Genomic DNA, 27,020 nt, shown 5'->3' with positions numbered 1-27,020 from the left:
CTTTAAGGAAACTTTTCTGAAAAACTGTGACCTTATCCCCTAAAGTTAGCTACTGACTATTTGACAAATTGTCATATTTGTTTAAATTATTAACATGACTTGTTCAATAACTTGACATTTTTCATCTAAAAATGAAATGAAATAATTTATTTATATAATTTATAATTTAAAACGTAGGAAGCAAATACATGCAATATAATTAAATAACTAAATACATTTGATATGCTGAAATATTTCCCCTGCCCTGCAGGAAATGTGTGGATGCATTATTTCATCCAGACATTAGTAATTAGTTCCACCCTCTTCTTTGAATCCATCATCCAGTATTCTGCTTTGCATTGGGCGTCCTGCCACTTTTTCCCACTCGTGTTCAACAGAGCAGCTAGGTAGTTGGTGAGGGTGAGGGTTTTAGTGGTACTTAAATATTAAATTATAGCATTTACATGAAAAAAATCTAACTTCAAAAGAAATAGCAATAAGTTGTATGTAGTCTAATAATTATGCCAGCAATCAAATGCTCTGAGTCATGCTGTTAATGGAAAATAATCATAACCAAGAGAGATCCAGCATATTTCATGTAAATGGATGTCTCATGAATGATTTAAGTTTAATAAAGACACAACCACAAAACCTATTTAGTCCTCTTACACTATGATATCATGTTCTCTTTGTGGATATCATCGCTTACTCTTTCTTTTTTGTACTGTGAGCTGTAAAATACTGTTTTTGTTTTACTTTGTAGAAAATTAATTATTATGGATGTCATTTTTAAATCGGGTAAAGTACTTCTTACTGTGTGCTTTTTGGTTTTACGGATCTTTCTTTGCACACTCTAGAAGGATCTACAGAAGAACGTTCTGCTGTTTGCAAAAAATTAAACAACTTCTTCAACTTCGAAAACTTATTAAGTGAGTGAACATGCGAGTGGTCTAAAGGTTTTAAAATCTGTTGTGTAATTTGGATGTTTGCATTCGTCACACATGTAAAAAAAAAAAAAAAAAAGAATCCTTTGACCCTTTCATGTGTGTTCTTTAATTTATTAATTTTTTTGGAATGTTTAAAATATTTAGATTTCTGCATAGGTTATAAACAAACCTGTATTTGTTGCTGTGTGAATTGTTCACACTCTAATTATTTTGATATAATAATAATAATAATTATATATTATATACTGTTGAAAGGTTTTGCTTTTCGTGTTTTTGTTTGACCCACATTGTAGTAGGTCAATATGCCATACCACCAAACACAGTATTACGCAATGTTAAGTACTCAAAAGAAGTCTGCCGATTTTTTTAGACATAAAATTTCAAGTTCATTTAAAGAACCAGAAATGCTGCCTTAATGAACTCTTTAAAGAACTTTTTTTCTAAACTGATCTTTGTGGATGAAAAAATTGGTCTTCGATGCCATCACCCTGAAAAATCCTTTTGGTTCTAGATGGAACAATAATTTTTTTTTTTGTGAGTTAATGTAGATTTAGATCCATAATAAACAAGTTGAGCGACAATAAAAAAAAAAAAAAAGAAACCACACACCGAATGAAGAAATTGAATAATGCAATGTGTAGTATTGCGAATATAACCCAGCAATAGCTCAGTTATAGAAATCAGTAGTCAGGTGAGACTTTTTTCATTATTTTGTGTATTTTCTCATTTATGTCAGTAAAATTATTCTGATTTACAAACATCTATAATGATATGAAACATGTTAAAGTGCCTCAGATATGTTTGTGATGTAATGGAAAATATCCAGGTGTTACTGGTGAGCTTGGCACCGAACGCTCCCTACTACGACAGATCATATGGAAGGCCTGGGGCTGCCTGACTGCACCCTGAATGCCATCCATATCAATGGGCGGGGCATCATGTGGCCAGGAGAACCGCAACCTTTGCACGAGAGACGTAAAGAAAATGAAGAGCTCTGCCTTTGCAAGAGACTCGCCAAGACATACCCTCGGACCTATAGGATTCAGACAAACACACATTATTATATCAAGATACACATCTTTTTTAAATATATACTGTAGTACAACAAGATCATGAAACTAAACTCGTCGCACACTCTCCATCTTGCTCATTTTTCAGGAAAGCAATAAATTACAACAAAGATCATGTCTCACCCAGAGAAAAAGGCAGAAATGAGTCATTTTTGCAGAACTGGCCGTTCTCATCCAGGAAATTTTCAGGGTTAAATGTATCTGGATATTTCCAGTGCTCCTTATCCTGCATTATGGCCATTAAATTGGCTAAAATTTGAGTTCCCTGCAGAAAAAATAAAAAATAAAATAAATATATATATAAGATATCTGTTTCTATAACAGCGGATCAGAGATTTTATTTTTTTATTTTAAAAATAAAATATACAGCACGTTATAAAATAAAATAATGAGTAAGTGAAGTGCTGACAGGGCAGACTCCTCCCATACTGTACATTTACCATATTACCAAAGTACTTATCAAAGATAAAGCTTTATCCTGGATTTTTTTGGCTATAATGTAACAAAAAACAGGAACTAAACTGTGTTTTTAAAATGTGCCTATATTTAATTAATTAAATAAAATATAATTAAATATAGCTAAGTGTAGCATTACTAAACCTCAAATAATAATGGATGCAGTAAGTATGGTAAGTATTGTTTGTAATTTTTGTGTTAAAATTATTAACAAAAAGCCAAATTGCATGCTAATATTGTGAAAAGGCAATGATAATTTGAGTACAATCTGCTACATATTATACCTTGGGGATGGTGTATCCTTGTAGCTGTGTTGTCCCAGTAGTTTCATGAACTACACCGAGTGGAACAATGTTCCCAATGCGCTGGATCTCATGCACAGTGGCGTGTGTGTACGGCATACTCGCACGGTCATCCATAGTGGGGGGACGATCGTAACCAATCACACGAATGATCTCCTCATGACAGCGATCTAAATACATCATACACAACATTGATTACAGGTAGACTTGAGTCTTTTTTTTTTTTTGTAAAAATTTTCATTGTCTCTTTTATTTCCCCTTACCTTACTTAAAACAGCAAGGGTTTTTAAGTACAGGACCATATTTAGAGTTTTAATTCTTACATTAATCAGTCAAAAATAGTTTTAACATAAAGTACAGGACTGTGAGATTACATGAGTGCATGACTATTTGTTACACTACCTTGTATTTCTGGATGGTTCATCATGAAGATCAGACCCCATCTGAGAGTGGTGGCTGTGGTCTCAGTTCCAGCGAGGAAAAGATCAGCGGTGGACATCAGCAGGTTGTCCTCATGAAATGTTGAATCTTCATTTGACTTTTGCTGTTCAAAACAGGAAATGCTGTTATTCTGTAATGCCTGAATCCACCACTTAATTATTTTTCCTAAACAATTTAAGTACAAAAGTTACAGTAAATGTACATGGAGAAAATTCCTCATATTAAGAATAGAGTTGCACGTACAGAACCTCCTGAGTTTTATTTCCTAGGCTTCTCATTAAGATTTTTTTTAATTACTTATATTTATACTGTATGCTATACGTATGTTTGCATATTAGTTTTGAATGACATTCCATAGTGTATTTCCATGTACAGTATTTACACCCAAAACACACATTCCAGTCTGACATATTGTGGTTACAGCAAACTGTCTCACTAAATTGAGCTAAAGTTTCCAATAAGAAAGGATTATAACTAAGACTAGCTCTGTCCCATGGATAACAATAACTTCTTATTAGCATTTAACACAGTAGTCTAAACACAGAGTCAATAGATACAGTACAACCCTGACTGAGGACTTTATGCAGATGTGCATTGTACTCCCTTTAAAGTCTAATCTTTTTACCTTGCTTATTTCCACCAGATATGCATCAATAAAGTCACGCAGGTTCTCACTGTCGAGTGTTTTCTTGTGATCCTCCATCACCTCACGGATGAACCCTATTAAAGCGTTGGCATTTCGTTGGACCTTCTGGTGTGGACCAGGGAAGTGTTTTATGAAGGGGATCAAGTTGAAAATCTACTATGAAAAAGAATAAACATTCTATATTTGCTGATGATTTCTGAAACTTTAAAATATTGATGTCTTGCAATTTATCAAAGCAGCTATTAATTATTATTTAATAAATCTTCTGTTCCTTCTTGAACCAGGAAATTTAACCCTGACACACCCTGACAAATGTCACGTTTATAATCTGTTTAGATGAATTTTTTTCATGAGCTTCTGTAAATGAGCTGTTACTGTACCATACAAAAAGTTGTCATTTTTAAGTGCATTTATGTAAATCTGTGGATTATGTAAACTTATAGCTGAACTTCTGTCAAAGCTAATATTTTAGATTTTTCTGACCAAACAAATTCCAGAATTCAGCAGTGCTGCAGTGAGATCGACAGATACTGTACAGTAGATAGATAGATAGATAGATAGATAGATAGATAATTCTTTAACACGCTTTAACATTACCAATCCCACAGCTGAGCCTGAGAGCCGAATGTTTTCATTCAGGATTTCCAGGAGCTTAGCGAAGCGTGTGTCTTCATAATCAAAGCGATCTCCAAAGATGATGGAGCAAATGATGTTGGAGACAGCATTCATTATGGGGTGCATGGGGTCAAGAGCTTTTCCTAAAGCGAGAAAAATGAAGAAAAAGTCTCGGTACAAAATCTAATCAATTATCTCTTGTCAGGCGTACAAAAAAAATCTGATTAGCCCTTTGTCTACATGGCTGACCTTCATGTTTGAGCACTTCTGTGATCAGACAGCGGGCTTCCTCTGCCACTCGCTCCTCCACCGATTTTTTCCCCAGGCCGAAGTTCCTTAGTGTGTGGAGAGCAAAACGCCGCTGCTGCTTCCATGCATGGCCGTATGTGACAGCAAGAATACCTAACATAGCCAGAAGGAATAATTAAATCCATGATTATTAAATACATTTGTGGTGAAAAAGAGTTTTGCACTTCTCTCCAGATTACAACAAACCCCACCATTTCGCCACACAATGATCAGCCACCTGCCTAAAATCAAAACCACCTGCCTAAAATTGTGCAGGTCACCCTTGTGTTGCCAGTGTTATGCAATCCACAAGACCTCTGATGGTGTGCTGTGGTTTTTGGCACCAGGAATTTGGTCCTGTAAGTTGTGAGTCTCTATGAATCAGTCTTGCTGATAGAGACCACAGCTATCTAGGACCACCATTACCATGTGTACCTGGTCTGCAACAATGTTTTGGTAAATGTCAAGGTAAGGCTTGCACCCAAGCAGAACTCAATGAAACAGTTCTGATGTCCACATGCCCATTGTATGTGCTTTTGGTGGAGAACACAGATCAACATGGGCACCCTGACAAATATGCAACTATGCAATGCCATACTTAACAAACTTGCACTGTGTGTTCTGACTCCTTTCTATCAGAACCAACATTCTAACTTTATAGAGGTGCTACATTCAGTCTCTAGATGAGTTAATGTGCCCAGGGAGCTCATGATAGTGCCACTGGATGTTCTCTTTTCCTGGGGCACATTGGTAGATACTGAACATTGCATACCAGCAACACCCTGTCACGTTGGGGTGGTAATGGCTGATGATGTTGCCGTGGGCATAAAAGGCCAAAAGTATTTTAATAACATAAAACATGTAACAAAGAAACATAACGAACACTTGCACATCATAACCTGCATTAGACATCACCAAGGCACTATGACGCGACACATACAGTAGGTGAAACATAAGCTTCAAGACGAAAACATGGGCTCTAATACCTGATACACAGAACATAAGCCCTATGGTGAAACGCAAGTTTAAAAACGAACACACAGGCTCTAAAACCTGTTTTTACAAAAGATAAGCTCTATGGCGAAACACAGGCTTACAGACAAAAAACATAGGACATTGAGGACAAGCTAATCATGAAGCTGAGACGGGACACAGAGAGACCAAAGACGCAGGGAAACTAGGGAGACCGGAGACTAGAGGCTAGAGAGACACAGAGGCTAGAGACACAGAGGCTAGAGACAGGACTAGGGCTAAAGCCATGGCAATTAGCTAAACATTCATTTAGCTAAACTACAGTATTAACACAACTAGTACCTAGTCCCTTTGTTTCTAGGTTAAGGTACAAGCTAAACAAGAAAATCAATATAAAACGAACCAAAATATAAATAAACCTAAATACAAAACAAAGTGCCCACATAGATGACAGTCAAATACTAACAAACATTCAATGCTCGACCCAGTTTTCCGGACTAACCAGCTATTTATGGAAGATTTAAAGACATGCCTCGGTTCACGTGAGCTCCCGCATCACCTGACCGAGGTGTCTTCTGGGAAACTGAGTCTGCCAAACTAAAACTACAAAAACTAAACAGTACCCTCTAGTGGCGATTCCTTACACACCCCTGAAGACCTGCAGTTTTGGAGATGCTCACCGATCCTAATGCTTGACCATTTTTCCTGAAACACGTCAGGTTTTTTACTGCCTAATATATTGCACCTCTAGACATGGCCCACTATAATGAGAGAATAGATTATATAATATATTATACACTTCACCTACTGTATCAATCATATTTATGTTCTAGCTGATTGATGTATATTATTTGTGTAAATTAAGAGCATATGACCAGAATTTTTAAACATCCCCTACATGTTATAAAAAAAAATATGTTTGGAAATAAATTGATGTTGTTAAAATACAAGTAATTAATAGTTTGTAACGATGCGGGTCTTGTGAGCGGCAGATCCACAAGGAAATGCACTTCGCTTTTCAGAACAGGCGGATCTGCAGGTGGCTACACTGCGGAGTTCTAAACAGGCAGATTCATGGTCACCCCCATGTGTGGTTGCTAGGCGATGCTGCCATGGGGGCAATTAAAATAGATGCCCCACATCTGACCGTGTGTTTGTTTAAGCCTCTGGATACCATGCTCCAGTACTAGAGCCAAAGAACAAGACAAGCTCAAGAAGAAAAGACAAAGAAAAGCCGATGGCAAGCGGCCTCAACAATAGAGAGTAGCAGTTGACACGAAAAGCATAGTAAAAGTTAAACAAAAAGAGAAAACTAAAAAGAAAACAATACAAAAGAAAATCTAATCTAATAAAATAAACTGTAGGAGACAAAAGAGACTTTCTTTTAGTTACTATTTCTACTAGCTCTGTGTTTTGAGTTTTGTTACCTGTTATCATTTCAAGTTCTTTAAATTCCATTTAATAAAACCACATAATCTCTGAATAAGAAGGTCTTCCCCACAGTGCATGAACACATTTCACTGACATTTTATGTGAGAATAAACCTGCATTCAAAAATAGTTAAGAAACTAATATAAATTTTTTTCAATTCAATTTTTTAAAAAAATTGCTATGCTTTTAAATTCAATGTCAAATCAAATTGTTAATAATTGTTAATTAAAGTTTAATATATTTTTACGAAATTAAGTCATCTACCAAATGACTATAAATCAATTAATTTACTCAAACACAAATTAAACATGAAACATTTACAATAAATCCAACAGCAGTACTGACCATAGCCGTTAGTTATCCAGTCTATTAACGGTATGTATGGCCTCCCGGAGAACACGGTACCATTCTGGACAAACGCCTCCTTCACCATCTTGATGTTATTCAGTACGATTAGTGGTCTTCTGCCCACATACACGCAGCACAGGTCACCATACTGCAACGTCTGTAGGCAACAAGTCACATTAATTTACAATACCAATAACATATCAGATTTAATATTTCCCTGTGGGATGTTCAAAACTTGGGATAAATATAAGGCTCAATCATTCCCTTAACTCTCTCCTCTCTCTTTTTCTCTTTAAGGTGGCATGGTGGCTTAGTGGTTAGCACTGTTGCCCTGCACCTCCAGAGTCCTTTTTTGATTTCACTCCAGGTTCAACTCCTGCCTCAGGGTCTGTGTAATTGGAGTTTGAATGTTCTCGCCATACTTGGTGGGTTTCCTCCGGCTTCTCTGTTTTCCTCCCATAGTCCAATAATGTGTGGATTAGGCTAATTGCCATTCACCATATTTCCCTTAGTGTGTGAATGAGTGTGTGAGTGTTTATGTGTGTGCCCTGTGATGGATGGCATCCCATTCAGGTTGTACCCTGCCTCGTGCCTGGGAAAGGCTCCAGGCCCCCAGTGACACTGTATACAGAATAAAACTGTGAAAGTGAGTAAATTATATAATTACTCACCCCCGCCCCTCCCCCCAAAAATAAATAAATAAAACAAAAAAACAATAAAATGTAATAATCACATTTGCTTTTTAATAAAATTTGCTTTTCAATGCTCCCCACAGGTGCATATCCTTACCACTGATCTTTCCCAACCTCACTCTCCATTCATAAACTGGCACTACACAACTGCCCAGTCAGTGGCGGTTCTACACTGAATTGCTCCCTGGGTGAGACTCCCTCCCGGCTCCCCAAACCATCCGCAACCAAGAAAAAAATAAAAATAGAAATCTTTACATATTGTACACACCACACGTTTTATTGTAGTATTACTATGTCGTTCCGTAACAGACCAATTTTTGCAAAAAATAAATAGACTACTCATAAGTTAAATACATATACTTTGTACAAATAAATATTATTTAAAAAATATATTTTAAATTATTAAGAATAATATACAAATAACATTATGGAATAAATATAGAAAAATACAATAACATAGAATAAATATAGAAAAAAATCACACTAAAGAAAATACAATTATTTATTTTACTACAGAACAGAAAACACAAACTGAAACTAAAATCTGCTATTTCTGGCCTTTCTAGATGCAAAGTCATTAATAATGGCATCATATGAGCTATGCTCCCCTGTTGAATGATTAATGCTTATGACAGCAAGGCCAGTGAGTCGTTTCTGGACATGGTCGACCTCAGGTATTACACAAGTTACACTGGCTATTTACTGTATACTGTAAATATATTGTAACTTTATTGGCTATAACCGACATTAACATTAACAATGGAAATAAATAAGTGTTCTTGCAACAGTTTTGTTGCAAAGCATACTTTTGTGGTTAAATTTAATTAGATCTCATGTTGTATACACTGCAAAAAAAAAAAAACAATAGAACCCTGTCCAAAAATAATAGAAGATGTAATGGATTTAATGGTTATAATGGAAATTGTATTGGTTTTAATGGTAAGTATACCAATCTTTGCTGGTGTATAATGGATTCTACTGGTGGGTGGGATGGTAAATCCTATTGGAAAAGTGCCGGAAACACACTACAATAAGGAATTTTGTAATAGTTTCACTGGAAAAAGTTAATGGTTTATAATGGTATTTAATAAAAACCATTAGAATTTTTGTGATGGTTTATATATTAGGCTTTTATTGTGTGTGTGTGTGTTTTTTTTTAACAAGGTAAGCATAGCAAGCATCATAAGCAAGAAGGCTAACAAACCTAAGAGTTAACGTTATACCACTAATGAACATAATGACATGAATACCTTAATCATACAGAGAGAACATTGTTGCATACCTTTATCTTTTGCCCGTTTCTCCTCATCTTCTTTTCTTTTTTTCCTAAATTGGTCACCTGACAGCTTTGGCCTTTTTCTCCCCATCGCTGTGTTTACTTTGTAATCGACAATTCGACAATCAACAGATTTCCCCCAACGCTGTCACTCACGACTAGAAGTCAAGACTAAACCAATTCACCTCCACATCATAATCATTTTTTATCACCTATTTTAATTCGCCATTTCTCACAATTAAATTAATAAAAAAGGGCACATTATTGGTCTGTGTTTATAATATTTTGAATGAAATCTGCGTTATTTGTAAGAAAGTCAGGTGTCACTGACATAATTTAGCGCTGGTCCCTCCTTGTCCGCTTGATTTGGGAGAGGTGAACTCTACTCTGCGCCCCTCAAAACCCCCCTCTCCCTATCCCCTCTCCCCTCCGCTCAGCTTCTGTGCGGCTCCTTCAGCAGCAGGTGCGGCACAGGTATCATAGATAATAAAAAAAACGCTTAGCGGCACAGATTATTATTTTTTTCTCCAAGTTCATGTGCTGCCCCCCACGAGTCATGTAAAAATGCCTCGTTCGCCCATGCCTAAAACCGCCACTGTGCCCAGTAATTCCTAACCCTAATTAGCTTTTTTTTTTTTGTTGATCTGTGAAAGACAATCCTAATCCAGTTCATTTCAGTTCCACTACTAAATGAGGAAGTCCAAAAGGAGGAGCACTTATGCAACACACTGCACAGACTTTACTACAAGTGTAAACATGTCTAAATAAGGAAGTACAACTGCAGTACACATTCACCTCTGTTACACATTCCTGTCTCTAGGCAACACACACTTCAGATAGGCATAGAAACGCACACACACACACACACACACACACACACTAAATTCATAAAACAAAAAAAGGGCAGAAACTGACTGTTCTAGTAGAGTTCACTGGGTCCTTTATGAACTGGAGCAGGTTTCCAACAAAGGGCAGTGGAGTGGGTCCAGGAGGGTTGCGGCTCCTCGATGAACTCAACCTGAAGATCTCAAGCAGAACCAGGGAAATAAGGCCGAACAACAGGGCCAGGCCTGCAGAACCCAGGTCCAAACAACTCAGTACAGACTGCATGCTGAGAGAGTGTAGAATGACGGCACGGAGGTCTGTTCATACAGGAAAAGCAGGAAAGGGGAGGAGACAGAAACAAAGCAGTAAAGGAATGATGTAACTTCATGTCACACTTTGATGTTTTACACTCATGACCTTTGTACACATATTGTAACAGCTGAAATGAGCGCCCCTGCATTCCTCTGTGTTTGAGAGAAATATTTAAGCAGACAGTGGATTACACCTGGCTTTAATGTGTCTTGTGTCCTGAGTGATCTGATTGTTAGTGGAATGTGCTATGTACATAGGTAGAAATGAAGGTGTCACAATGACTCTTCAATATTTACTCAAATTACATAAGGACGTCTCTTAGAAAGCATAAAGCAACTGCACGTCTGTAGCATGGATGTAAACATCCCCTGATGCATCTCAGACAGCAACAAACAACCGCCTGATCGACTGTCATTATAAGAAGGTGTGGAAATGCAACTGAAGGGCAGAACTTTCTGCTGCTAGGCTTTTAGAGAGAGAGAGAGAGAGAGAGAGAGAGAGAGCGAGAGAGAGAGAATCCCCTTTATAAGTGCCTGTTCAAGGTGGGGTTATCATGCAGTTGTTGTGCCTCCGTGTTCTGTGTGAAAGGCACAAGCGTGGAATCTGGGGGTCACTGCTGCCAAGCATTAGTATAACTGTAGAAAAAATTTAATAACCTTGTTTTTTGTAAATCCTATGAATGCGAATAGCTAGCAGAAGCACCTCAGCACTTCACTCAACACTTCACGTTACACTTTGTTGCAACAATTCTATATTTTGAAAATGGCTTTAAACAGAAAAAAGTGGAGAAGATGTAGAAGGATGTCTGGGATGGTATGACAGCCATTATAGGCTATCAGAAGAGTGACAGTGGTGTAATACATGGAAATGTTTGAAGGCCAATGAGTTAAACCAGTTTTATGGCTGATTTGACTGTCTTGACCAAACTTTTTATTACTGTCTTTCCACTTCTCACTTCCCCTCCTCTTCAACAATGGTCTCTATCTCCCACATCATGGACCATGCCCCCACCGCCCTGATCAGGTAAAAAAAAAAGGACTGAAAAGACTCCACCCCAGCAAGGCAGCCGCCCCAGATACGTTTTGAGAGGCTGTATTAGTTTGGTCAGCCCCTTCAGCCCATTCCCAACTAGGGAGAGTTGCTGCACTCTAAAAAATGATTCTGTGGCCTTGTAAATTTCACAGTTATAAAAAAAAGTTATGTTACCATGATTGTTTGAGTTAGACAAATCAAAATAAATGCCTAAAAAACAACTATTAATTTTGTCTTAAATTTACACTATAATTTAAGTTTACTTCACTAGTAAAAATCAGCATTTGACTAACTTAATTATATTTTTAACATGCACTTAATATATTTTTTAATACATTTTAATCAAAATATCTGTTAATGGAGTAATTGTACTGATTAGTTTCAAGATCTACAATTATAAATTATTGCAACTCAATATTCTTTATGTTTAACAACAAAAACTTAAATAATTGAGTAAATTGCCCTGTGCAAGTGTTCATGGGAAGTCTGGTGTAACATCAGAGACAAGAAGGCTGTGAGGATGTGAGAATGGACATGAAGCACCTGGAACATTCTGGAACATTCCTTACAAATCCTGGTGAGTAAACAGCTAACACAAGTTACTGTAATAATGACTCTGTCTGCCTGCACACACAACTTTATAGGGTGTGAGTTACTGTTCTGAATCCTGTCACAGCCGAGCTCCAGAGCTAACGATAGCTAGCAACAGGCCAGTCCTGGGGTTCAGTGTGATTTAGCTTGTTTGTTCCAACCACCAAACTGCTCAGCTAAAGCGGCGTTAATACAGACACTTAAACTCTGGTGTAAAAGGAGAGATTTAACACCGAGCAGCAGCGCGTGCATGTCCGGGTTTCTCGGTGTAAACGGCGGCGGTTGTGCCGCAATATTTAAATTTCTCCCGCCAAATGCGGTGATTTTTGCGCAGCCTACCGCCACTGTGGCGAGGATATAAAACTAGCGTATTTAAATAATTAAGGTATGTGTAACGGTCCACCTCACACACTGAACCGCGAGTCTGCTCGGTCACTCCGACACTTTAAGGAAGAAACTCAGAACAAATCCGGTTTAAACAGCAGAAATGAGGTGCAGTGTCCGGGTTCTGGCAGTGTTTTATCCGTTACTGTATATGAGTATTTTTAACATGATTAAACACTGAGCACGCAGCAGCAGATGTTATAAATAAATGTGCTAAGTACTGTACTAGTAACTAAAGCTATGAAATATAAAGATTTAGTGAAAATACAACATTTCTCTCAGAATTAGAATTGGGAAAAAGTAATATGAAATAAAGAAGTAATATGAAAATATTGAAGTGAAACATTATGTATGTTCTAATATGTAAGTAAAAGAAACTAAAACTGATTGATTTTGTGTGTTTGTGTGAAACATGTTATATATTTTCTATATCTCTTTCACAGCACCAACACCACTAATGAAGAGAAGTTGAATAGAGATAAAACAGGAGGTAAATGTCAACTTTTTACATGTTACAGAAGTATTAAATGTGTAACCATTGAATCAAAGATAGAAATTACAACAAGACTATTAGTCCAAAAAGTATGTATATGAACGGAAGTACTATTTTACCAGTCTGCTAGGCTTTTTTTTTTTTTTTAGGTCACACTTGTACTTAACACCGTTGTTCCTTTTTCAGGTGCCAGCATTATGGGATGGCGGTGTAAGCTCTGCACATTTGTCGCATCATCAAAAGGAATTCCGAGCAGACAGCAGAAAATCATTATCGAGTGAAGCATGGTACTGTTGGTCATGGATATTTAGTGTCCTGTGTTCATTTAGACTGTAATTGCTTCTTTAAGACCTGAGAAGGTCTGCACACACATTTGTATGGATCCCACAGTTTGCAGGAAACTGAAGTGTGAAGGTGTGCAATCTTTCAGATGTAAAATTTGACTCATTGGATTCTAATACAAAAGTCTACTTTCCACATGTTAACTGTATAATACTTGTGGCAGACGTATTGTTTCTGAAACTGTTTACTAATAACATAAATTTAGCTCTTTGTTTATGATCTTGTTACATGTCATTTGCAAAGTAATCCAGGTTGAGTTTGGACTTCATGTCTTGTCAAATTTGGCAAATAAATGTTTAATTAAAATGAAAATGTGTGTATTGTTTTTTTTCATTCAGTTAAAATATTTAGTAAATTTAGCACATTTGTTTGTTAAATAAAAGTATAATTTTCAGTATCTTCTACCTTCCATTTCAATTATATCTACTCAATTATTTTACACATTTTCACTTTGCATTAACTTCTGATTTTCATTACATCTACTCAATTTTGTCGTTTTAATCATTGTACTACATTGTACTATTCAGGTCTACTTAATTTTTCTTTTTTACTCAATGACTTGTACTCAATTCATGAAGTATATTTTACATGATTTTTTATATTTTTTTATATTTACTCAATATTTTTAAGTGTAAAAATGTTTCACCAAAAAATTGAGTACAGCACAATTTTATTTTTTAGAGTGTGACCTCTGGAAAACATCTTGCCTCATCCCATTTCCTTAAAAAGCTTCCCTAAGGAGCTCAATGATTTTTGCTTTGTGATGTAATGATTCTATTACATCATAAAGACATTTGAGAGACTGATTCTCAATCGCTTCAGACCTCAGGTTTATTATGCACTGAATCATCTGCATTTTGCCTACTAGGAGAAGGTTGAGATGATGCTATCGTATACCTTCTTCATCAGACATACTCCCACCACAACAAAGAAAAGCGTGCTGTAAGTATCATGTTCTTTACTTTCTCCAGTGCCAAGAACACAAAGCACAAACCAATGTTCCTCTAATCAGTAATGGCCAATATTCTATTCTATGTGGTAGTATGTTGGGGAGGGAAACTCAACACCAGACACCCCACACAATTTTAAAAATGTTGTCAGAAGGAGAGCAGAATCCCTGGTTGGCGTTAAGCTTAAATTGTTCATAATGTCCAACACCAATCACCCATTGTGTGAAGCTTCTGCCAAGAAAAAGAGCAAAAGACCATATTCAGTGGCAGACTTCTATTACAGATCTTCTTTACAGACTGTTTGTGTCCAGGGCCATATGCTGTTTTAACACCTCTTTACGGTGTCTGGGGATTTGATTAGAATTCATGTTCATGATGATCCCTTAGTCACTACTAATTTAGTCATTAAAATGAATATGGGTTATTTTAACGAAATTAAAGTTTTAGCCACAAAGCATTTTTCTTACAATAAATCATTGACTAATAATAACAACAATAATAATAATAATAAAGCAGGTCATTAACATAATTAACATTTTGACTCATTAAAAACTATCTATAGCTCTGCATTTTATTATTAGTTAGTACATTCTGAAGACAAAAAAAAATCTTAATAAACATAATATTAATGCTTAGACAAGAACTTTAAAAAAAGATCATAAGGGCTGATCCATCCCCACAGGGCTCAGTTAAAGGATTGTGGAGGAGAAGAGAGGGATGATGAGAAGAAGAAATCTCAGTGTGAAGATCTCAGCACTGTTACAAAGATTCCCCTGGCAACACTCCATATTTCTTATGTCACTTTCTGGAGCATTGTTTAGGCTACAATAACCCTTGTTTGCACATCCCCCCTTCATGGTACTGACTTGTCCTGTTTCATTTGAGAAAAAAAGTCATAAAAGTAACATGAAAATCATAAAAATTATATATAAATCAATTTTAGAAGAGATGACCATATTTACCTTTTATATTGAAGCAGTAATATTCATCTCCTTCACACTTTACTTTTTTGTGTATTGTGCAGTTTTTGTTATTACAGGTGTAACACATTCTCCCATTGGGATTCGGACTTGGAGCTTGGCACAGAAATAAAAGTAAGCAAACAGCTTTGTAGGTTGCGTGTGTTAGCAATAATTACTAGATTCTTTAATGTCTCTAGAACAATAATTTCCACTACTAGAAGTACTGTAATTAGATTATACAATTCCAACATGACTTGTGTAATGTATTATAAGGCAGTTGCAAGAAAAATGGGCCAAAGATAAATTTACAAATGTAATAAAATCTACATGAATTGAACAATTAAACAGGAATATAAACAGCTTTCAGTAGTAGTTTCTTTTACCTGGAAGTGTTTCGCTGTTGCAGAGATCAGTACTGCAACATTTGATGTTGTATTTTACTTTCATTGTCGCTATGTTTAGGCTGTAACTTGTACAAGGTTGTCTACGATCACTGCAGAATTTAATAGTTGAAACTGTAGGTGCTGGCATATTAGTCTCATCTATATAACATTTCAGATATTAGGGTCATTACACTGGTTTATTAAAAAGAATAATAATAATAATAATAATAATAATAATAATACATACATACATACTGTACATTATACATTATCAACATTATACATACATACATTATTAACAATGTCACCATATTCTTTGTTGTTTTATCATAGCCAACACAACAATTTGAAATGTCTTACTTTTAATCCCAAAACCAAACTTTCTCACTTTATAGCAAAAAAAAAAAAAATAGATTTTTAGATACATTTGAAGGCAAATCTCAGGTCTTCTAGTTTCTTGTTTTAATAAACTACTAAATAAATATGAAAATTTAAAATGTTAAAATTAGGGTAATCTAAGTGATACCACTGCACAGCTAAATTCTTAAATTCAATCTGCATTATATATATATATATATATATATATATATATATATATATAATTTTTTATTTATTTATTTATTTATTTATTTTTTGGTAAAGCATGGCTCAGTCAGTATTGCTGCCTGTAACACAAACATTTTTATATTTATGTTCTCAGTATATTTTATTATATTTTGCCTGTAGTACACAGGTATTTAAATAGCAGACAAACTACTTAAGTAAACTAATTATGTAAACTAAACTTCATGTAAACTAATTATAAAATAAGTTTAATAACAAAAATACAACTTGAATTGAAACCCTGTATGTTTTGCAACATTAATCCAAAAACAAATTATGAAAAGTGAATCAGCATTTACTTAAAACCACAACAACAAAAATGGCAAATAAATGGCAAACGCCAACCCGTCCTCCAGATCACAAATAAATCCTGACATGCCTTAGTATTTTTATTTAACAGCATGATCTAGAATCCGTTATATTCGCTATTCGTGTTATATATTATATTCGTGTTATTCATTATATATTTAATTTGTAACCAAACAAATACATTATTTAGTACCTAAAAGTACACCCCAAGCCCCACACACACTCACACACACCTACCAGAAGAGGTAGAGATGCTACTAGTCATAGTGACACACTTTTCTGAGCAAGTCCTTCTGCATTGGTCATCTGTTGACTCGCAGGGATCTGTCACACAAGTCAGTGAGAACACTAAAGAAAAGTGAATATGAAAATGAAAAACAAAGCCAAGCACAAAGGAAAAAACAATTATTAGACATAATTGGACTATAAACTTCAACAAGGTACTGACCACCTGACACACTACAATGAATTGAGATGAAGTAGGATTCATTACCTTTGGAGAAAAGCAAGCAGACGAGCAACAGTGTGACTTGAGACTTCATTGTTGATTGCTGTTGTTGTAGAAGTTAAGATGTGAAGGTGAAGCAAACAGGTCAGAATGCAAGATAGGTCTCAGATAAAGTCTGACTTTATGGTGATGTGTAATGGGTTGTGTGTATTGGGGGAGGGATTTATTTTACATTTCCTTAATATACCTTACAATGGATGTCTTTGCATGAGTGCAGAGTATTCACTGCCTGATCCCCCTTGTCGTCTGGACCTAATATATATATATATATATATATATATATATATATATATATATATATATATATATATATATATATACACACCTTAGGATACTTTTTTCTGAGGAAAGGAGATTATAGTAATTTTTATTTTAAAAAGTTAAAATAAGTAGAGTTTATTACTATAAGACAGATGTATAACTTGAAGGGTCTATACTTTTTTTTATACATTTTCAAATTTATTTACACACACACACACACACACAAAGCTAAATACAAATGAAATGAAATTGTATAGAATTAACAAGCAGATGGAGAAGTTTTCACTGTAACATCATCCAGTTCATACAGTCATTAGCAGTTCCCTTTATTAATGGCAATTTTATTAACTTTTTATAGATATAAATTCTAGTCTTAGCCATAACTTAGCATTTGCTTTGGTTAGCACTGCTTTAACAGTGTCATGTCAACTAAAGTACTCTAAATGTAAAAGCTTTTGTGGTTGTGTTTTAAAGGGGATGCTCATGGTAACAGGAAGTCAGTGAAGAGAACAGAAAACAGTGGTCTGAGTTTTGAGGTGGCACTTCGCACACAACATGTACTTTTGCCATGCATGCAGTGGTTATAACTTTTTCCGTGCTTCTGACAGTTTTCACATTTTTTTCTAATCCATTTTTAACTGAAAAGAAAACAATACAAAAAAAATGTAATCCAATAAAATAAACTGTAGGAGACAAGAGAGACTTTCTTTTAGTTACTATTTCTACTAGCTCTGTGTTTTGAGTTTTGTTACCAGTTATCATTTCAGTTTCTTTAAATTCCAATTAATAAAACCACATTATCTCTGAATGAGAAGGTCTTCCCCACAGTGCATGAACACATTTCACTGTCCCCATCTGAAGCCCTGCATCAGGGTTCTTACATTTATTATTACATCTTGTCATGTAATCAAACATCATGAATATCAAACATCATATCAAAAATAAATAAATAAAAAAAAATCATTTGCCAAAGATATTTCATGTGAGAATAAACCTGCATTTAAAAATAGTTAATACACTAATACCAACACAATATATTTATCTGTAAAATCTGTAAAAAAAAAAAAAGCTATGCTTTTAAATTCAATGTCAAATCAAAATGTTAATAATTGTAAATTAAAGTTTAATATATTTTTGCAAAATCAAGTCATCTACCAAATGACTATAAATCAATTAAACATGAAACATTTACAATAAATCCAACAGCAGTACTGACTGCTGTATTGTATGGCCTCCCAGAGAACACAGTACCATTCTGGACAAACGCCTCCTTCACCATCTTGATGTTATTCAGTACGATTAGTGGTCTTCTGCCCACATACACGCAGCACAGGTCACCATACTGCAACGTCTGTAGGCAACAAGTCACATTAATTTACAATACCAATAACATATCAGATTTAATATTTCCCTGTGGGATGTTCAAAACTTGGGATAAATATAAGGCTCAATCATCATTCCCTTAACTCTCTCCTCTCTCTTTCTATCTTTACGGTGGCATGGTGGCTTAGTGGTTAGCACTGTTGCCCTGCACCTCCAGAGTCCTTTTTTGATTTCACCAAAGGTTCAACTCCTGCCTCAGGGTCTGTGTGATTGGAGTTTGAATGTTCTCGCCATACTTGGTGGGTTTTCTCCGGCTTCTCCGTTTTCCTCCCATAGTCCAATAATGTATGGATTGGGCTAATTGCCGTTCGCCATATTTCCCTTAGTGTGTGAATGAGTGTATGAGTGTTTATGTCTGTGCCCTGTGATGGATGGCATCCCATTCAGGTTGTACCCTGCCTCGTGCCTGGGAAAGTTTCCAGGCCCCCAGTGACACTGTATACAGGATAAAACTGTAAAAGTGAGTAAATGATATAATTTAGAGCCCCCCAACCCCCGCACCCCAAATAAATACATAAATAAAACAAAAAACAATAAAATGTAATAATCACATTTGCTTTTGCTTTTTAATAAAATTTGCTTTTCAATCCTTCCCACAGGTGCATATCCTTACTACTGACCTTTCCCAACCTCACTCTCCATTCATAAACTGGCACTCCACAACTGCCCAGTCAGTGGCGGTTGTACACTGAATTGCTTCCCGGGCGATACTCCCTCCCGGCGCCCCAAACCATCCGCAACCAAGAAAAAAATAAAAATAGAAATCTTTACATATTGTACACACCACACGTTTTATTGTAGTATTACTATGTCGTTCCGTAACAGACCAATTTGTGCAAAAAATAAATAAAATACTCATAAGTTAAAAAAATATTTTAAATGATTAAGAATAAAATACAAATAAAATAAATATAGAAAAAAATCACACTAAAGAAAATTAAATTATTTATTTCACTGCTGAACAGAATTTGAATGATTAATGCTTATGACAGCAAGGCCAGTGAGCCGTTCCTGGACATGGTTGACCTCAGGTATTACACAAATTACAGTATACAGCATTTACAGTATACTGTAAATATATTGTAAATATATTGGCTATAGCCAACATTTTCATTAACAATGGAAATTAATAACTGTACTTGCAACAGCTCTGTTGTAAAGCATAGTTTTGTAGGTAAATTTAATTAGATCTCATGTTGTATACACTGCTAAAAAAAAACAATAGAACCCTGCCCAAAAATTATAGAAGATGTAATGGATTTAATGGTTATAATGGAAATTGTATTGGTTTTAATGGTAAATATAACAATGTCTGCTGGTATATGATGGATTCTATTGGTGGGTGGAATGGTAAATCCTATTGGAAAAGTGCCGGAAACACACTACAATGAGAAATTTTGTAATAGTTTCACTATTACAAAATTCGCTTTTTGTAATAGTGAAACTATTTGTAATAGTGTAAAACTATTCGCAATAGTTAAACTATTATTCGCTTTTTGTAATAGTGAAACCCATCGTTCTCGCGTGTGAATGAAAGAGCGCTGGCTTTGCTTTAAATATAGCGTTTATGGCAGAGGAGTAATTTTAACACATTACACCCTTTATTGTGCAACTGGCAACCCAGCCTGTTAGTTAAGAGGGCTGCGTTCCGATTGGTAAGTAGTTTCTGAGAAGTAGACTGCACAGGGAGCAGGAAGCACACTTTAAAGTACACTGCGGCACGGACAGCAGCAATCGGCTCTCCACTGCTCTTCCTGTGATATCCCGGATGTGAAGACCTGAATTTTTGCAACCTGAATTTTATTACCTGAATTTTTGCAACCTGAATTTGTAAGATTGAAAAATAATGAAGATTGTATTTTTAACACTTGAAAATATTTTTGAACTGCAATTGAGTAACTTGAATATTTTTGCATTGAATTTTAAATGCTTGAATTACATTTTCACTTGAAATATACAACCACAATAAATTGCAGTGGTAAAAATTTCAAACATTGTAAATGCTCTAAGGATTTTTTTTTCAATTCAGATCAAATTGCAATGCAGAAAAATTCAAACATTTTTTTTGCAACAAGGTTTTTTTAGTTCATGTAATTCAACCTGCTATTTTGCTTTGAGGAATTTTGGCACTATTATACTTCCATACTCTACGCATAACACCGGCCCAACGCAGCCTCACCTTGTAAAGAATTTCTAAAAATTACCGCTGGCTGTGATGTCTCTGTAATGCTTAAAATAGCAGAGGTATTTTATTTTGCCTATAACTGGCATTCTTTGGTATAATACGCTTATAGTATAATAAATGGCGGCTGTGTGACGCATCCTGTACTCTGTGTTCCAGACTCTTCGGTGGGGGCTGTTGATGTTTGTTTTAAAGGTTTTCTTGTCTTTGAACTACACAAAGCCGTGTCTTCCCACCTGGGAGTTTCTCCAGCATACCGTATATCAGATTGATGGACATGAGTCCTCATCTGTTACATTTTTAAGAACAACAGTTTTTTCAGCCTGTCATGGCGTGCGCCTAGGCATGCGCCCAAATCAATATCGCTCCTCGCTTACTCCGAAGCTCACTAGTTAGGCGGCCTCCCCCTTAGATATGCGAAGGGCGGAATTAGGCACAGCTGGTGAGCTATCCTTGCTAATGACCCCGCGCTATAAAATACAGTGGGGAGTGTAGCTCGGGGTCTGTCGGGTTGCAGTGAATGTTACTAAGCGGTGTGAGTGGCATGCAAGTGCATGGGGCAAATGGAACGTGCCCCAGGGACTTCAAAGAAGCAAGTATGCCATTGATCGCCGTGATGAGGACAGCCGCGGGCTCACTCCCGGATTATGGTGACTTGCCGCTGACTGTCCACTGCCCACCGCTCTCCAGCCTGTGCCCGCATGCCAGTGAGGCAGTGCCAACCAGACCTGCACATGCACATTTCTTCCTTTCCATTCTCCCTCCTTTAACCCTTTCCTTTTCATTTTTTCCCGTAAGACCTCGCCTCGAGTCCGTGCTTCATGGTCAAACTCGTTACACAGCCCAAATGTAATCAACAATCTTTAAAAAAGTTTTATTGTTCTTGTTTTAATGTTATTTTAAAGTAAATGAAACAATAATAGCTAAAATAGTAAAACAAATAGTTTAATGGTTTAAATGGTTAAAATAAATAGTAAAAATATTAACATAGGGTATGTTTGATGTCATGTGGGCACTATAAGACTTGTATTGAATACATCTTACTTGGCACGCCTAAAAATAGATGCAGGATTATTTTTTTAAATAGTCTAAATAAAAATGCTTTTCTAAACATGGGCTATTGTTTACTTAATCCTCTTTAATTTCCTACGTAGTCTAATCAGTGCTCAACCGCATGCATAAAGTTTTCCCAAGCATGGAGGAATTTTGTTGCACTAAATAATATTTTTTGGTATAATATGGGTCTCTTATTCCTATGAATCCTGGGTTGTTGTTTTAGTGTTACTGTGTGTGCTTTACAATGTCTGACAACATTCAAATGCAAATTATTCACCCTCCCAAGGTGTAAATCAGCTGTTCTAACCTATACAGTACATTCAGATAAACTGAAATGCACCCCTCCCCACTTTAAGACCCTCTTGAATCTGAGGCTCTTCTGAAGACTTGCAGTGATTAAGGCCTCTTTTTAAATTTGTGTAAATTTAATCTTCTGGATTTTAGATTCTAAAGTTGACACTGTTACCGTTTTTAAACCCTGGAATGGAAGAAATTGAGACTTTCCTTATGATAGCATGAACTGCATAGTTTTAATCACTCTTTATAATATTCTTTGGTATTTTTATTTAAAAAAAATAAAATGGGGATGGGCCTAAGAAACCCGCATCTCGGTTTATTAATCCTCGTTTAATACCTGGTTTAGGTTTAGTAGTCAGTGCGCACCGTTTGTACATTTACTGTCATATTACAACTATATTATAACATTCAAAAAGACCTTTTATTTGGGCTAAAGTGAATGATGTGACTAACTTTTTTTTAGCAGAGCCTCTGTTTCACTGAATAATACACGACTTTTCATGAAAATTTAAGACCTATTGTCACCTTTTGACGACACACACTAAACGTGATCAGCACGTCCCTACCCCAAACAGTGCAGCAATGAGCATTTACTTACATCTGAACTTAGTCGTTTACATTAATCACTGATCAATAACTCATATCAATTTATTCATACAGATGTTCCTGTTCTACATGGAAATTTACAGGCTTGTTACTGAATGATTTACTCTGACAGAGCCATAAGAACAGTGGCAGCTGGAACACCTAAAACAGATTGAGGATTATTTTTATAATCCTAATAAAAATGCTTTTCTAAATATTGGCTATTGTTTTTTACTTATAATATTTGTTAATTTAATTTAAATGAGGTTTGTGCTTGGGCGCTCAACTGCACGCATAAAGTTTTCCAGAGATTCATTAATAAATTAGTGATTTCTTTGGTTTCGGCTGTAGTGATGAGGGTGATCATGCCATCCCATCGTCTTTGCAGCAGTGAACACACCTACAATTTACTTTTCGAATTACCGATTACATCATCTAAAATTAGACGTTTAAAATTGTTTCCATTAGTTTATATAAAAGCAGATATTTTGCTTTCTGTAAGTATATATTTTTTTACATCTGTGAGGCGAGTATACACAGAGTTTCGGTTCTTTTTCTGACGCGCTTAAGTTCACCAAAAACAATACAGAATAGCGCACCTGGTTTGCTTTCTTTATTTTACAAAATCATAACATTTTTGCGTCAATGTTAGTGCACGTAATTAAAAGTGGAGTCTTATAAAGGCTATGTAGCTTATATAGTTTTATTATATTGTTTAACATTAATCTGGCAAACTTTTCTGGCACACCCAGAATCTGTTTTCTGGCCATACACCAGTGTTACACATGATATAATAGGTATACATTTACTTTGCTTAAATTCGAAGCAAATAAGAAACACCTATATTTATTACTATAATTTTAATACTGTGAGTGTAAATTCATTTAATGTATTACTTGTATTTCATAAGGTTTTTCCAGCGGTGGTCCAGCGGACCGGGGGTCATTATTTATTAAAGAAAATTATGATGATCATCACAGCATTTCATTCTTATAATAACGCAAAACACAACCGGGACTAAATGACAGCAACATCTGCTGACGCAGTAGCACCTCCTGACAATGTTTTAATTTTATGGTCATCTAGTTTCATTTATTTCAGTTAATAAATTTACTACACATTTAAAGATCACAAATAAGATGACAAAACTCTACACGCATTGTCACAAACTGGGTGTAGTGGCAGGTGTTGATCGCCGTGGGCAGAGAAAGCAGGCATAGAGGCAGAGGGGTTGTGTAATCAAAGAAGAGTCTTTTATTGATGGTAAACAGAAAAGTATACGTAAAGACTCCAACAAACAAAAGAACAAACAATACTTAATAGCTTGGTGCTAACAGGGGCTCTCTGGCAGGACACAGGCAGACGGATAAATAACACGTCCTGTGGCGAGACACAGGCAGAGGGACACATGACACGACATACAAACTATGCGTGGAGCTAAAACTGGACACTAGAGGAAGACGGGAGACGCTAGAGGAAGACGGGAGACATGAGACACTAGAGGGAGACATGTAACGACTAGAGACAGGAGAGGGACGGGACTAGGGCTAAAGACATGGCAATCAGCTAGGCATGGCTTTTAGTTAAACATGGTTAAGATGGACTTAACCATGGCAGTTAGCTACACATACACCTAGCTAAGCATGTCTTTAGCCCCAACATGCACTAAGCTACACTTACCTAATAGCTCAACACACACTAGGGAATGGGGGCACAGAAACACAGACGGAGGATACCCAGTGGCTAGGCGAGGCAACACTCCCAAGCTAGGAGGGGCGGCACTCCCAAGCTAGGAGGGGCGGCACTCCCAAGCTAGGCGCACTGGGACACTAGGGGAATAGGAAACACAGAACAGCTAGAGACACAAAAGGGCTATGGCTAGAAGCATGCTAGTTACTGTAACTCAACATAGATTTTAGCTAAACACGCTCCTAGCCAAACACACACCTTACTACTTACCTGTCTCTAGCTGAACACACAAGAACACAGAAGGATAACAAGCACAGTACTTACATAAATTTAGGAAAGGACTGAATCAGCTCCACAAACACAGACACACAAAACATACACAGAAACATTGCCAATAAGAGAGCCCAAGTCAACACAACTAAAATCAAAATACAAACTTAACAAAGAACAAAACAGACCAAAATGCCCACACAACTGACAGTGGTAAAACCAAAAATGCTCGACCCAGTTTCCCAGTCTAAACAGCTATTTATAGATGGATTGATGGCTACCTCGGTTCAGGTGTGCACTCGCATCACCTGACCGAGGTGCCTGCTGGGAACTGAGTCAGCCAACAAAAACTACAAATAAAAAACAGTGACCTCTGTCGGTGGACCCTTACACGCATAGGTTTTTCTAATTACACATGATCCAATCTAAAGGCTCACTGTGTTAACATTTACTTCACTTAAATCCTAATAAGATTTAATTTAATTTGAATTCTACATTTGTACTGTAATTTTAGTACTGTGATTATGAATTTGTTTAACTACAATGTTTCACTTGATTTTATCTGCTACTACGTGCAGCTCTGAAGAAGAGCGTGACTTATTTATCCTTGAGAGAATGAACTAAGGCAGTCTATAGGTATATAGCGCGTCAGTCTATAGATATATAGCGCCACTCAGCAGTAAAAGCCAGCAAACGCATAAACCCAAATGCTGCCGCCGAGCGCCACAACGGCAAAACCAACATTCCGATTTGGCATCTACTGTATGACAACCATTACAGGCTATCAGAACAGTGACAGTGGTGTAATACATGGAAATGTTTTGAAGGCTAATGAGTTAAACCAGTTTTATGGCAGGTTTGACTGTCCTGACCCAACTTTTTTAAACTGTCTTTCCACTTGTCACTTCCCCGCCTCTTCAATAATAGTTTTTATCTTCCACATCATGGACCATGCCCCCGCCCCCCTGATCAGGTGAAAAAAGGACGGAGGAGGCTCCACCCCAGCAAGGCAGCCGCCCCAGATGAGTTTTGCCCAAGAATGCTAAAAGGATGTATTAGTTTGGTCAGCCCCTTCAGCACATTCCCAACCTGATTTTGTAGCTAAGGAGAGTTCCTGACCTCTGAAAAACATCTTGCCATCTTATCCTATTTCCTAAAAAAGCTTCCCTAAGAAACTCAATGATTTTAGGCCAGTAGCATTGACCTCTTACAACACAAAGACATTTGAGATACTGATTCTCAATCGCTTGACCTCAGGTATACCATTGTATACCTTCTCCATCAGACATACTCCCACCACAACAATCATACTCTTTAATTTTTCCAATGCCAAGCTGCCTGATATGCAAGTGAACTCATACTTGGTGACATGGATTACAGACTACCTCACCAGGAAACAAAAATATGTTAGAATGAAAGACTACACCATTGAGATCATGAGCAACAGCATGAGAGCTCCTCAGGGGACTGTACTTCCCCCCTTTCCTGTTTACTGTCCAAAACCAATCACCCATTGTGTGAAGCTTCTGACAAGAAGAAGAGCAGAAGACCATATTTAGTGGCAGACTTCTATTGCAGAGCTTCTCTACAGACTGTTTGTGTCCAGGGCCATACGCTGTTTTAACACCTCTTTACAGTGTCTGGGGATTTGATTAGGATTCTTGGTCATGATGATGTCACTACTAATTTAGTCACTAAAATGAATATGGGTTACTTTACTCTTTAAATATGGGTTATTTTAATAAAATTTTAGCCACAAAGTATTTTCTTACGATAAATCATGTAATAATAATAATAATAATAAAGCATGTCATCAACATAATTAACATTTTGACCCATTAAAAACTATCTATAGCTCTGCATTTTATTATTCATTCTGAAGCCAAAAAAAGAATATTTTAATTTCTTAATACACATGATATCAATGCACAGAAAATTACTTAAAAAAATCATAAGCGCTGATCCATCCCTACAGGACTCAGTAAAGGAGGATGGAGAAGAAGAGAGGGATGATGAGAAGAAGAAATCTTATTGTGAAGATCTCAGCACTGTTACAAAGATTCCCCTGGCAACACTCCATATTTTTTATGTGACTTTCTGAAGCATTGTTTAGGCTACAATAACCCTTGTTTGCACATCC

At 36.3% G+C, this 27,020-nt stretch overlaps 1 protein-coding gene across 2 annotated transcripts; it reads right to left on the bottom strand.

Annotated features, from left to right (window-relative positions):
* Nucleotides 1-1,577: 1,577 nt before the first annotated feature.
* Nucleotides 1,578-10,589, bottom strand: LOC128510767 (cytochrome P450 2B4-like). 2 transcript variants are annotated; one of them, XM_053483273.1, is made up of 10 exons: nt 10,379-10,394; nt 9,470-9,565; nt 7,493-7,652; nt 4,706-4,858; nt 4,439-4,599; nt 3,821-3,994; nt 3,157-3,298; nt 2,737-2,924; nt 2,120-2,261; nt 1,578-1,959 (listed from the first exon to the last, which is right to left on the bottom strand). In XM_053483273.1, exons 2-10 carry the CDS (start codon nt 9,494-9,496, stop codon nt 1,718-1,720), a joined length of 1,389 nt encoding a protein of 462 aa, XP_053339248.1. In that variant the 5' UTR covers nt 9,497-9,565; nt 10,379-10,394; the 3' UTR covers nt 1,578-1,717. The 2 variants fall into 2 exon arrangements, with proteins under 2 accessions (XP_053339248.1, XP_053339247.1); XM_053483272.1 differs by lacking the exon at nt 9,470-9,565 and having other exon boundaries at nt 10,379-10,589.
* Between the last annotated feature and the right edge of the window lie 16,431 nt (nt 10,590-27,020).

This window comes from Clarias gariepinus, chromosome 22 (genome assembly GCF_024256425.1).
Source record: "Clarias gariepinus isolate MV-2021 ecotype Netherlands chromosome 22, CGAR_prim_01v2, whole genome shotgun sequence".
Classification (NCBI taxonomy): Eukaryota; Metazoa; Chordata; class Actinopteri; order Siluriformes; family Clariidae; genus Clarias; species Clarias gariepinus.
Note: the sequence above shows the minus strand (reverse complement) of the source record. Positions and strands in the feature narration are given on the sequence as shown.